Genomic DNA, 14,390 nt, shown 5'->3' on the forward strand with positions numbered 1-14,390 from the left:
TTAGAGCTCGATAAGAAATAGAGCTTGAGGGTTGTTTAGACTCTTCTGTGCTATTTGAGTCACTACTTCATGGCCCGTTACACACCTCCTAGGAGGCACTGGTTTGGGTCATCACGAAAACTGATACAGCAAATAAAACTTTTGAACTGAAATTGAACCTTCAGGATTTGTTGTTGTAAAACAGATGAAAGCACATTTTAACTGCCAAATGCAATTATGCGTAATATTCATGACTATGCAAATCACTGATGCGGTCTATTTAAAGAAACACATTTAAACCAAATACAGCTTTCTCTTAATGCAATACAGTGAATGATAACCATCTGTGGTCTCCCAGTGGCTTACATTATTGGCAGTAGTGTTACTTTACACCAAAACAAAAGATAACGTATGCCATCATCTCCGAAAACCTTATTTTTGTCTTGTATTTCATAATGAACTCAGTGCCGACTCGTTTTCCGTCCACTCTATGTCATGAATTTGAATGTGTGCAGAGAATTGTGTATGACTGAAGGCCACGAAGGATACGCTTGAAGCATCCTTCAAAATGACCGGAAAGAAGGAGAAGTAAAGGCTGCCTTCCAAGGATCCTTCAAATTGAGACGTCCTTTGACGGAGTTTGATGACGAGATATGCAGCCTTCCGAATGAGAAGCACCCTTCATGTGAACTTGCAGTCTTGTGGACTTACAATCTCCACAGCAGACATCTACCCGACAGTCAAAGCAGCATTACGTCACAAATGTACTGTATATGGGCTTAGGGTTCCATTTGGGACAGGGCCATGAAAGTAGAGCCGCTGTTGTGTGGCAGCATTGCCATGGACAACAGCGAATGTCTGGAACAGGGGTGTCCAAACTTGGTCCTGGAGGGACACTGTCCTGTAGAGTTTCGCTCCAACTTGCCTCAACACACCTGCCTGGATGTTTATAGTATGCCCTTGAGCTGGTTCAGGTGTGTTTGACTGGAGTTGGAGCTGAACTCTGCAGAACAGTGGTCCTCAAGGCCGCTGAATGCTGGGATTGACCAATTAGGAACAGGTATTCCTAGTAATAATAAGCAGTAATAATATTTAATGTCTGGCATTTTTACAAAGAGGTACATTGGCTTTTTGGTATTGGTTATTTAGATGCCAGGTTTAAAATCCTGAAGGTTTGCATGCCTAGAGCACATGTGTGGTTGGCAGACTGTGTGAGCCATTAGGTTTGTTTGTTTGCTGATTTGTTCTCATGCTGTCGGCTTAGCTGGAGGGGCAACATTCGCTCTAATTTCTGACAACTGCAGAAATCATCCCATTTATTAACTCATTCCATTCTCATTCCTGCGTTAAGACCCTTAGATACCCCTCAAATTCACCAGATTATATCCAAATTATAGGATAGCCCATGATCTGCAGTTCACTCTTTTCTCGTTTTTTATTTAACTAGGTATTTATGTAGCTATATATAATTTAAACAGTGATTTGAATACGTTTTAGGTAAAAACGAAACCTCATGATGAATGAATCCTCTAAATTTATTTATTAATTCATTTGTAGAATGTTGAGACATTTGTGTACAGTTTTTTGCTTCATAAATGTATAAGCTTGAAAGATATTCATATTTCATGCACAATAAACCATACACTGAACATTATGAATACAAAAACAAACAAATAAATAAATATTCAACTGAAATGTAAAAAAAAACAAAAAAAAAAACATTGATGTAATTGCAGTGAGAGTGCTGTTGAACATTATATTTCCTAATCATTTCGTTATCAACAAAGGCATGATCACTTATTGCAATGAAAAGCATGTTAATGCAGATGTGTGAAACCCCTTATCCAAAATAACATTCAGTCTGTCCTTTTATGATTATGTGTTATGCCTCTGTATCTACAAATACCCTGTCTGTGTCGATGGACTTAGATGATAATATCATAACAAATATTCAGATATAAAAAATACAAATACTGATTTCGGTAAAAACAAGCGTGCCTGGGTTTAAAAGAGGTGGAAACTCCCGCGATGGCACAAGAGAAAAGTTCATGCAAAGAGAACCGTATATATTAATCTATACACAACGCCAAAAAACAAAACAAAACAAAAAACAGTCATAGAAAAGACGCAATAAATCAAACAAGAAGTTATACTCCTCTTTCTCATTTTCCTTCCATTGCTGTCATTCTTCAGCTCTTCCTTGCTGGCGTTTCAGTGGCTTAATTCGCTATAAAATGTATTCTGGGCATTTAATCAGTCAAGGATTGAAAATGGAATGTGTGTAGATATGACAGCAGTGAATAAATGTAATCAATCTCCCCTCGATTACATACATCATCCCATTTCCATGCAAGATATAGCTTATTTCTCTGGAAAGACAGTCAAGTTGTGCGTCAGGTGCTGAACTGGACAGCTCCCTTGAATGAGCAGCTCATAGTATGATAGATGCCTATGAAACAGGGGCTTCGGTTTGCTGATGTCGGGATGAAATATCACACCCAGACCCGCGGCTTCTACGAGACAAGGGGCTAAATGACCAGAAATCTTGAACAGCTTTCTTCACAGCGGCAGGTCGGGATGGGTTTCGGTTGGAGAATTGCCAGCATCTTCAAATCTCACTATTTTAACCCACCGCCCAGAGTGGCTCTTCATCCATCATCCTGTACTTGTACACTGAACCATCATCTTCACCTCTCGTTCACATGCACAGGCGACAAGTGCTTCAAACCAGTGATTAAAAGAAAAGGTTGACGAGGTGTAATCGTTCAGGTTTACACGCCAGGAGTTGACTTGTCTGTCATCCCTTTGAGAACTTCATCTATTCGGTCATCTTCAATGACCACTGTGGAGAGAGGACACATATGTTATTTTAGAGCTTTTAAATAGTAAGCATGAAGGCAAAAAAGGGGCACATATCTATGTTTCAACAAGAAAATAGCTATTTTGGAAAACTATGGAAGAAGAATGCTATGGATAAATAGCCTATAAAATACTGTAATTGGTTAACTGTAGGTTACATCACCACATGCAGTGAAATTATAATAGATTCAACAGGAAATGTAAATGTAAAAATAAAATACAAATTAATTTGTTTTTAATATTGTATGTGCAAGAAAAAAAATCTATGAATTACCATATGATTTTGAGTGAAATAATACATTTTATCAAATACATCTATCAAAAAAATGTTTTTATTGTTCTTCATATTTAATTTATTAAGATACTAAAATTGTACATTTAATGCTTTTTGGTTAATGCTTATTTTGTATCGTGTTTTAGTATCCTGTGTTGACCTGATTTAATTTTGTTTGTGTGTAACCTCTGTTGTTACACACAAACAATGTTATAAGCCATTGTTACAGGTAAGACCCATTTTGATATGTTATGGTGGTTACCAGTATATTGCAAATACATACCATGTTTTGCCCTGCCAATCTGCCCGAGTTTCGGTGGCCTTTTGGACTGTGATGTTCCGAAGAACGAGTTCGTGTCTTGCAGTCGACAGCTGAAGGAGACTTCACTGTCCGCCCCGTAGCCGTTCATCTTCCCCTCGCTGTATGGCAGCACTTCGGACATGGCTATACTCAAGAATATAGCCTACTCAAGTTCCCAGGTAAAGTCGTATGGAAAAACAAATATTATTTGGGGGTAGATATCAATTTTTTTTTTTTTAAAGTCTTTTCAGGCTACTTTCCCCCCTTCAGTGTCGAAAGATAAAGTCCAGTTTAGACCCTGGAATGATAACTATCTCTCCTGGCCGAACCGTCGGGTGTATCTGGAGAGAGGAGTGCTGCGTCCGCCTGCTGGTGAGCTCTTGAGAGAAATAGAGGGAGATCCCGAAAACAGAAAGGAAACCCAGACGGAAAAGTGAAGTCATCCATCCGGGTTTGAATGGGGGAGGGTTGCAGGCAGGGAGAAATAAATAAATAAAGATGCGCGAGTTAAATAGCGTAACGTTTTGCTAGCATCTAAACAAGAAGCATCTATTTATTTAGTAGGCTAATGAAATACTATATTTCTTAGTTTCAGCGTTTTTCCCCACTATTGACTACTATACTCAATTCCTTTGCTATTACATCAGAGTTGTTTTAAAGGGTCAGTTCACCCAAAAATGAAAATTCTGTCATTGATTACTCACCCGCAAGACTTTCGTTCATCTCCGGAACACAAATGAAGATCTTTTTGATTAAATCTTTAGAGCTTTTTGTCCCTCTGTTGACAGCTACGCAACTACTACTTTCTTTGACCCTTCAAAAAGTTCATAAAGAAATTGTAAAACTAACTCATATGAATAGGGCTTGGGCGTCGTGACGTCATACTTGGTGTGGCGGCCATGTTGATGGCCTCGCGAATGTAAACATACAGCAAGTCAACGAGGAGAAGCAGAGTTGGGAGAAAGAAAAAAGATGTTAAAATCCCGAAAAGGATGTGGAATTTACGGGGATACGTTAAATAGGGAAGCAAGGGACCAGTATGTGGACAAAATCGGCAAAAAAAAGTGTAGTAAGTAGCTGTCAACCCTCCCGTTTTTTCCAGGTTTCTCACGTATTTGAGCTCTTTTCCCGCTGTCTTCCCGTTTTAGTATTTACCTATAAAATATCCCGAAAAATTACAATTTCAACATTCATCTTTCTGTTGCTATCCCTCTGCAAAACTGCAGCATTAACTAAGCGAGTTGTGAAGCTAGGTCTAACGTGACTTTGCTTACAGATTGGCGTGAAATCGTGCTCTCACAACAACCACGCTGTTATCTAAAAAAAGGCCAATATCACGCTAAGGTTGCCTTCAAGTAAGCAAAACTATGCTTTGAAAACATCTGTTTTTCTGGAAGGGCAAGGGGGTAACAACAGGACAACAGTACAGAGACTGACAGGTCCGATGGAAGGGCTAACATTAATGTTATGATAGTAAGTTATTAAAATACGGGATATTTTACAGGAAAATTTGTCCACATAACTTACTGGTCCCTGGTTTCCCTATTTAACGTATCCCCGTAAATTCCACATCCTTGTCGGGATTTTAACATCTTTTTTCTTTCTCCCAACTCTGCTTCTCCTCGTTGACTTGCTGTATGTTTACATTCGCGAGGCCATCAACATGGCCGCCACGCCAAGTATGACGTCACGACGCCCAAGCCCAGAGCGGTTTAGTCTTGATCACTTGATCGCTAAACAGATTTAATTTAGTCTTTTATTCACATTTGATCAGCGAACATAAACAAAAGTTCAACCGAAATAACTTGACGCGCGAGAACAAATCTCATTGGTTCTTGCGGAAGCTCAAATGTGATGCGACACACGAGAATGGTTCTCATTGGTTCTCGCACGTCAAGTGAACATGCTTGAGCTTCCATTTGAGTTGATGAATGTTTATATGTGAATAAAGGCTTAAATTCAATGTTCATCATATAAATTGATCATGTCTCTTTAGAAAATTTGGACTAAACAGCTCAATTCGGATCTCTTTATGAACTTTTTGAAGCGTCAAAGTGCTAGTTGCATGGATGGACTGTTAGAAATCTCTCATATTTCATCTGAAAGATCTTCATTTGTGTTCCAAAGATGAACAAAAGTCTTACGGATTTGGAACGACATGAGGTTGGGTAATTAATGACAGAATTATTTACTTTTGGATAAAAAACCACCATTAAGTAACTTGTTAATGGTAACCAACCATTAAGTAACTTGTTAATGGTAACCAACTGGTAACCAATTTATGGTTCGGAAGCAGGGCCAGAATTTACCTCATATAGTGACGAACCAGTTTCTTTATTTATCCTTGCAAACAAGCAGAGACGGTCCAAACTGCATCCGGCACTTCATTCACGATAGAGGCGGGGTGGAGGTTATGAGGTTTTACCGAGAGTTTGATGAACCAATGGAGTTACGAGGTTTAGTCACAAGATCTTTTCAATAATTTTCATTGATTAAATATTTGCAAAACCCTCAGACAGACGTAAAGAGTGACCAATAGTAGGCCTAATGATTTTTGAAAAATGGAGATTCAATCTTCTGCCCGACAGCAACAATATTATACATTTGATTAATTTATGAAGTAATTGCAGTACAAAGATTTAGCATTAGAGTGAAATCACCTAGCCTGGTAATACCAAACTCTGCTACTTCGCTTTGCTTCGTAGACAGAGTCTGGCATGGCATAATTGAAAATCGTTTTCTTTCTCGCGGGGGGGCGCTTGTCTGAAGTTTAAAATCATCTAACTTCCACTGTAAACACATGTATGATGCGAAAACAAAACTATCGAGCGAAATACCGGAGTGAACATGGCTGTGAACGACTTTTGCAGATTATGTGAAGTAAATCTACGCATCCACGGTACAATCAGCATCTACGTCACGGCTCTCAGCCCGCCCTCTGTTCGTTGATTGGCTGGCTGTTTTCAGGCCGGAGGAAAACGGGGAAAACGGTCGCTATCTCAGACTGAGTACAGAAGCGAAATGAAATTGAGCGGAAGTACGAAGTCTGACGTAGTCAGGCTAGAAATCACCCCCTCCTAGTAGTCATTCTTAGGATTAACTATATTACAATTGGCTACTCATGGTTATTTTGTCAATTCAAGGTTTACTAGTACTTAGTAAAGTAATTGAAATAAAACGTTGACTGAGTGAATATATATATGAATAAATGTGACAAAGTAAGCAGCTAATTTATCATTCATTTCAGAATCACACATGTAACATAAGTGAATTTCTAAAATGCACAACTTAAGACGTCACTGACCCAAAATGTTATACCAAAGGTAGTTAGAAAAATACATGAATGGGTAAATATGTACAAATCTGCTGCACATCCTATGCTGTCATCTCCTAATAACAAACCTTCAGTTATCTTTTGGCTCCCTCTGCTGGACATTTCAAAGACATCCTAAAACGTGTACAGTAGCAACGCTACATGCTGCATGCAAACAGTGTTAAAACTGGACAATCCAACTCTTTTTTTACTATCAATGTCATGTCAGGTTGCACCGATGGCGTCTAACAGATCTGACTTTTGCCTTAAAGACTTATGGTCTGTGCAAACACTTTTTTTTTTCATTGACAGGTGGCCTGCTAGGATCACCACTGGAATGTTGTGTGATCCATTTTTAGACCGGGGCTGTGTGGACAAAAGTAGAGAGCAAAACAGTTGGCATCTCACAGCTGATGATGAGTGGTTTGGGTTGACTCTTTTGGATAGATAAGTAAGAGCACATATATGTTTCTTGACTACTGGGACCTTGAATCTTGTTGAGCATTGTCTACATTCTCTTTAAGGCCGGCAGTGGACATTGGAGATTGTGTGTGTGCTTTTCTCCTCTGTGGATTGACTCCACACCTGTCTGTGTCAGTCAAGGGAAAAGCAGTACAGTAGAGCCCTGGACGGGCACAGCAATAACAGTAAAAGGAAGTCATTCAACGGCATGCCATGATGAGAAGCATTCTTCATCTGTTGACAGTGTCTTTGTTTTTCTTCTTTTTCCAAGGTAGGACAAGCTAAATTAATATTTAAAATATGGGATTTTATAACCATCCATCTGTCAGCTGTTGTTCTATGGTGTTTATTTAGTAAAACAACTACTAAATGTAGTTGTTCTAACGTTCAAACTGAAACCAACTTATTTACAACCACTTTATTATGTATTCGAATTGTGTTTGGAAGTCGATTTATGGGAATTAGATTGCAGTTGAACTAAGGACTGAATGCATTATATAAAAGATTGTTATTGAATCAGTTGATTATTGTCATATTTTTATGATGGCAATGTTAAATACTTGTTTTGAGGCATGTAGAATTAGTTTTTTGTAAGACTACAACATCCATATTGCTATTTTCTATTAGGTGAAGGTGTTTGTTACCGTTACTAAACTGTTAAAGGAAGCTCATTCTGATATAGAACACATCTTATCAATCAGAAATGATTTTTTTGATAGATTATCTTGAAATAGGCCTGACTGTCAATGTGTTTTGCAGAATGTTGGGGACGGAACGAAGAGGAGCGACTCATCAACTACCTTTTCAAGGAACGCGGCTACAACAAAGAGCTTCGGCCGGTCCAAAATAAAGATGAAACCGTAGATATTTACCTGGCGCTAACACTTTCTAATCTAATTTCCTTGGTGAGTGCATAATATTACCAATATGAGCATTTTTTTTACACAGAGCAGGGGAGATATTATTATGTACTATTATATTGCGATCAGTGTTTGGGAGTAACACATTACAAGTAACATGCATTATGTAATCAGAATACTTTTTTTAATGTAACAAATTATTATTATTTTATAAATGTACACATTAATGTTTCAATTACTTTTTAAAAAAGTGATGCACATTACTTTTCAGTTTAATTCATTTGCTTAAACATTAAACTTCTCCATAGTCACTTACATATGCACAGTCATGCATGTGTGGAAAGTAACGTAACATTACGTAATTAGTAGTGCAATTGTAACACATTACTTTTAAAAGTAACTTTCCCCAACATTGACTGTAATATAGATATATACTAGACATTGTATTGATGTTTATAGTTTGATACTGTGTCAGTCTGTTTAACAAAGATGTTTTTCCATGACAGAAAGAAGTTGATGAGACATTACTAACAAATGTGTGGATGGAGCATGTAAGTATTTTAATTGCTCCATGCAATGCACACACACACACACACACAAATATATATATATATATATATATATATATATATATATATATATACACATAGGCTACTGTATATATATATATATATATATATATATATATTAGGGCTGTCAAACGATTAATCGCGATTAATCGCATCCAAAATAAAAGTTTGTTTTTACATAATATATGTGTGTGTACGGTGTATAATTATTTTCTATATATAAATACACACACATGCATGTATATATTTAAGAAATATTTGCATGTATATACTGTGTATATATATTTATATTATATATAAATATTTTATATATGAATAACACATTTTTCTTAAATATATATGCATGTGTGTGTATTTATATAGAGAAAATAATTATACTCCATACACACACATATATTATGTAAACACAAACTTTTATTTTGGATGCGATTAATCGTTTGACAGCCCTAATATATATATAATTTTTATTTTATTTTTAGATGAATATTTAATGTGTGTTCACCAACATATATTTCTCTCTTGTTCTTTTAAGGGCTGGGCTGATTATAGACTTGAATGGAATGAATCAGAATTTGATAACATCCCTGTACTTCGTCTACCGCCAAGTATGGTGTGGTTACCAGAGATTGTCCTTGAAAACAAGTATGCTACCTTTCGTCGCCATGTTTTATTTCTCAGAATTTATTTATTTAGGAAGGAATTTTTGATTTCATTGTTTCTTTTAAATAGCAATGACGCCCAGTTCCAGGTGGCCTACTACTGCAACGTATTGATCTATCCCAGTGGATACGTGTACTGGTTACCTCCAGCTATATTTCGGAGCTCCTGCTCTATAAACGTCAACTACTTCCCTTTTGATTGGCAGAACTGCTCTCTGAAGTTCAGGTACGTTTCGTAGTATGTCTATACACACTAACCACTGTATGAATTACTTCATGTATTTTATAGTCTTATGAGCCCCACAACGCTTATTCTGTCTCAATTAGCTCATTAACTTACAACGCCAGAGAGATTAGCATACATCTGAAACAGGAGGAGGAGAATGGAAAGTCCTACAAGGTGGAATGGATCGTTATTGATCCTGAGGGATTCACAGGTGAGATCTGACATGATGATTTTCTCTTTTCCTGCCATTTCATCTAAATCCAAGATCCCTCCCTGTCTCCTTTCTTGCAGAAAATGGCGAGTGGGAAATTGTTCACAAGCCTGCCAGGAGAAACATTTATAAAAACATCCCTATGGAAAGCAACAAGCACCAGGATATTACATTTTACCTCATCATTAGACGCAAACCGCTGTTCTACATCGTGAATATAATCATTCCCTGCGTTCTCATCTCTTTCTTGGCCTCGCTTGTCTACTACCTGCCTGCAGACAGTGAGTGATCCTGCCATTTACATCATTTTATAGCTCATACTGTACATCCTGAAAAAGACAATGACTGAATATTGAAATAAACAGGTAATCCTTTTATGTTTAAGCGCCCCGGTATGCTTATTCAAATATTACCTTTCATGAAGTGTGTAATGTAACTGTTTGTAAATTTATAAGGTATGTAAAGTTTTAAAGATCAAAGTGCATCTCCTAAAAAATAATTGATTCTGAACTGCCTGAAACGAGTCGTCAGCAATTCCAGTCTCACTTCCTGTTATATACCTATGTAACAATGTAACAAATTTGCATAATTCCAGCCTATGGTCTTCATTGGCTGTCTGCGAATGACGTCTACTTTGACCCGCCCTCAAACACTATAGTTGTAGCAGAGGCTTGGAAGAGTTTGGCCTTGAAAACACTGTTTTTACTGCTGCGTATCCACTTTGCATGCACGTCCAAAGGATGAGGACTCACGCTGGAATTGATACAGGAAATTTGATGCCTTCATTCATATCATTGTATCAAGTACTGAGGAAGCCTCTGGAGCTGAAATTCAAATACGGTAACAGGCATTTAGTTTCCGACATGCGCTGTAAGCGGTAGACCAATCACAATAGAATGAGCTGTCCGACCAATCAGAGCAGAGTAGGCTTTGAAAGGAGGGGTTTAGAGAGAACGAATCTTCGAACGAACCATTTTCAGACTCGTTGAGAGATGAGGTGATGCTGCAATGTATATTATGATATTTTTTTACCTTTGATGTATGTAAACTTATTGTAGGAGACCTCCAAAACAAAATTAGGAACATTTAATATAGCGTAATTGAGGCACTTTAACATGTATATTAGAATAAATATATAACATAAAATGTATTTTGTTTCAGGTGGTGAGAAGATGACATTATCCATCTCTGTGCTGCTGGCTCAATCTGTGTTTCTGCTGCTGATTTCACAGCGTCTGCCTGAGACGTCTATGGCGATTCCCTTAATCGTCAAGTATGCCAATATGTTTCAGTATCACTATGACACTATTAAGTATTGATTTTAAATACATACTGCATAAAAGTATCCCTTTTTAAAAAAAGAAAAGTTAAATAATAGTAAAAAAATGTATTTGACAGGTATCTGATGTTTATCATGGTACTGGTCACTGTGGTGGTGTTGAATTGCGTCATTGTGCTGAACCTGCATTTTCGGACTCCTAGCACCCATGTCATGACAGACTGGACCAGAGAGGTCAGGCCCTCACTTGTCTGTAATGTTTTGTTTGCATGTGACATAAACATTTTAAACACGATAGGTACAAACTTTGACTGTTGTGCCCGTCATCTTGCTGAAAATTTGTATTTCTTATTGATGGTGTAGTATATACATAGAGATGCACTGAAAATCTTTTACATGTTATGTCCAATACTAAAATTCTATACTATTTTGTCTAAATAAATGAAAATTAAAACACTAAAAAGTAAAATCAATCATTTTAAATACCACATTGAAGAAAACATTGGCTTTGAAACAATTTACACTTTTACACTAGAAAAATTCACAAATAATTGCTATGCTATTGCATTGAAATGGCTATTTCATTAACATTACATTTTGAAGTATAAAGACTGAAATAGTATTTTTGTGTAAAATGGATTTTATTTACAACTTCGAAAAATCTTTTTTACACTGTACAAGCAAATTTAAGCATCACGACATTGTAATGTACATTATTAAAAATTATTATTATTAAAGATTACATTTAAAGTTGGCATGAAACAGACGTTTTGATAGTCTTTTCTTCCCTGTTTTGATGTTAATTTGAATGAAACTGCTTCTCGAACAAGATAAAATGTAGGGAGGGACTTTTGTCCACCGGGATTTGATTGGACGGTTGTTGTTTGCTATTGGTGAGTGACAGGTTGCCCCGCCCTCGTGCCGGTAAACACATCAAAGAAGAGATGTCATTGCAAAGTTAATTTGATTCAAGCAGCTTTACTGCACATAACATAGCCATTGATTATGTTCTAAGCCTGTTTTGGATTATTTTACAACTTCTCATCTTGTCGTCTACAGTTCTTTTTGGAGCGCCTGCCTCGCCTTCTCTACATGTCCCGTCCGTCCGATGACAAACCCAGCCTGGAGGGGGCGCTGCCGCGACGCTCCAGCTCACTGGGATACATCGCCCAGGCCGAGGAATACTACAGCGTTAAATCACGCAGCGAACTGATGTTTGAGAAGCAGTCAGAGAGGCATGGCATGGCCGCTCGCCCCACTCCCAAAGCCAGTCAGTCCCACATCACCAGAATGATACATTAAACTCGCATTATGATCTTGTTTTTGAAGTGTTATCACAGTTTAGTGCCACTAAAAGTAATTTCTTCCCAGCATACACATCCAGTAATGACTCAGAGGTGTCGGAACAGCTGTACAACGAGATGAAGCCAGCTGTGGAAGGAGCCAATTACATCGTCAAGCACATGCACGATAAAAATGACTATAATGAGGTATGAAGACAATTAAATCCAGTAAACACTTTGCAGGAGATGACTTCCTGTTTTTAACCCTGTAAAGCCTGACATATTAAACCGAATTTTAGACAAAATATGTAAAACATTTTTTGAAATGTTTTATGTATCATATTTGATACCTCAGGCATTTATAATAAATTAGTTATAGTCATAAAAATAAAATATATGATATTGACAATTTTTTTTGTGTGTGTGGAAGTTGGAACCTTTTCATTTTGCTTTATTTCAAAGAATGAAAACAGGTTTATTACATTATTATGAATTATATATAATAAAACTACAAATTATGATACTTTAATAATTATATAGTAGGCTGCATATATAAAAATACATATGTTAGATTCCACTCTAAATATATCTTAGAAAAATTATATTTAAAATTTTAATGATTCATTTAATACATTTAATTTAATTTAACGATTCATGTAATTAAATGCACAACAAAAATGACTGTAACGATGATCAATACATCAACACAACAGTTTTCCATTACTTTAACTCATCAAAATAATTGACCAATTTCAACTTTTTTTAAGTTCTGAGATTAAACTCAATTTTTGTAAGTCAGATTAATATAATTATGTTGAAATGATTTGTACATCCAATTTGATTATACAGCAAATTATAACTACTAAAGTTAAGTTGCAGTATATGTGATTTTTTTTACAGTGTGTGTGCAAATGCATTGCATGAACATCTTTATTAAAAAACGATATATATGTATATATATATATATATATATATATATATATATATATATATATATATATATATATATATATAATATGTGTCATACAAGCTGAACTTACAATCTTTTACCATTTCTATATCAGGAAAAGGACAACTGGAGTGGGATTGCCAGGACAGTGGACCGACTCTGCTTCTTTCTGGTCACTCCAGTTATGACGTTAGGAACCATCTTCATCTTCACAATGGCCAACTACAACCAGCCACCAGCCCTGCCCTTCCAGGGAGACTCCTTCACTTATGTTGAAGAAAACAAGCGCTTTTTGTGACCTCTCTACACTACCGCTAGGCTATAAATAATAGCTGAAGCGCTCTGAGAAATATCATAAAAGCTATTCTGACAGCAATACAAAGCATGAATATAAATTACCCTCCATTTAGTCTTTTTATGACTTGATAACTAACATTATGTTGTTTAATAAGTGTGCAGAATGAACCTCTTCGGCTGTGAGAAGGGGGGCGTAAAATAATATTGCTTGCCTTTTCCTCCTGGGTGTAATTTTTGTTTCAGTGGGTAAATAATAATAAATAAAAAAATTTCCCCAGCCATATTTGCAGTGTTGTTATTGCAGAACAATCTCACAGGGACATGTTCAAAACAGAAATAACTTAATCCATCGAGAGGATCCTGGACATGCAAGGAAAGTAGAACTGAGTATTTTAAATTATAAATAGAGTTATAAATGGCACAGCTCACAAACCAGCTTAGGAGTGCCTGTCTGTTATGTAGTTATATGAATAAATCATAAACACTGCACTGCAATGCTTCACCACTAGGGTTTAGTATTGCCCTAAAAAAAAATCTGTCCATCAACCTTCCCCTTCATAATTAGCTGTTGTGCTATTGAAGTGCTTGAGATATTATACAGCACCACAGGGACAGGAGAAAGAGAGAAGTGATTGGAGTGAAAAATATAGAGGTTTGATTATGCAAAGTGTAATAGACCGTAGCTGATTCATTCAACCTTTAGGTCTAAATCACATCCTGTTATTAAAGTACATAAATCTTCCTTGGTGTTGGAAACTGGAAACACATACACACATACATACAGGCTTGAAATAGGGAAGACTAGATTTTGTGTGCAAACCAACCCCTGCAAAAGTCGCTATTATAATGCGAGGGTTTGTGGGTGGTTG

At 36.7% G+C, this 14,390-nt stretch overlaps 2 protein-coding genes across 4 annotated transcripts; one reads left to right on the forward strand and one right to left on the reverse strand.

Moving 5' to 3' along the window:
• Positions 1–1,512: 1,512 nt before the first annotated feature.
• Positions 1,513–3,632, reverse strand: camk2n2b (calcium/calmodulin dependent protein kinase II inhibitor 2b). The gene is made up of 2 exons (XM_079862412.1): positions 3,396–3,632; positions 1,513–2,821 (listed from the first exon to the last, which is right to left on the reverse strand). Exons 1-2 carry the CDS (start codon positions 3,553–3,555, stop codon positions 2,751–2,753), a joined length of 231 nt encoding a protein of 76 aa, XP_079718538.1. The 5' UTR covers positions 3,556–3,632; the 3' UTR covers positions 1,513–2,750.
• A 3,406-nt stretch (positions 3,633–7,038) lies between these two features.
• On the forward strand, positions 7,039–13,804 carry chrnd (cholinergic receptor, nicotinic, delta (muscle)). Of its 3 annotated transcripts, none has more exons than XM_079862411.1 (13): positions 7,091–7,177; positions 7,325–7,459; positions 7,948–8,093; positions 8,555–8,599; positions 9,150–9,259; positions 9,347–9,502; positions 9,604–9,713; positions 9,794–9,994; positions 10,875–10,986; positions 11,112–11,226; positions 12,052–12,262; positions 12,364–12,482; positions 13,340–13,804. In XM_079862411.1, the coding sequence occupies exons 2-13, from the start codon at positions 7,402–7,404 to the stop codon at positions 13,520–13,522; spliced, it is 1,566 nt and encodes a 521-aa protein (XP_079718537.1). In that variant the 5' UTR covers positions 7,091–7,177; positions 7,325–7,401; the 3' UTR covers positions 13,523–13,804. The 3 variants fall into 3 exon arrangements, with proteins under 3 accessions (XP_079718535.1, XP_079718537.1, XP_079718536.1); XM_079862410.1 differs by having other exon boundaries at positions 7,137–7,177; positions 7,251–7,459; XM_079862409.1 differs by having other exon boundaries at positions 7,039–7,459.
• Positions 13,805–14,390: the final 586 nt, after the last annotated feature.

This window comes from Squalius cephalus, assembly GCF_949319135.1.
Source record: "Squalius cephalus genome assembly, chromosome: 25".
NCBI classification, from domain to species: Eukaryota; Metazoa; Chordata; class Actinopteri; order Cypriniformes; family Leuciscidae; genus Squalius; species Squalius cephalus.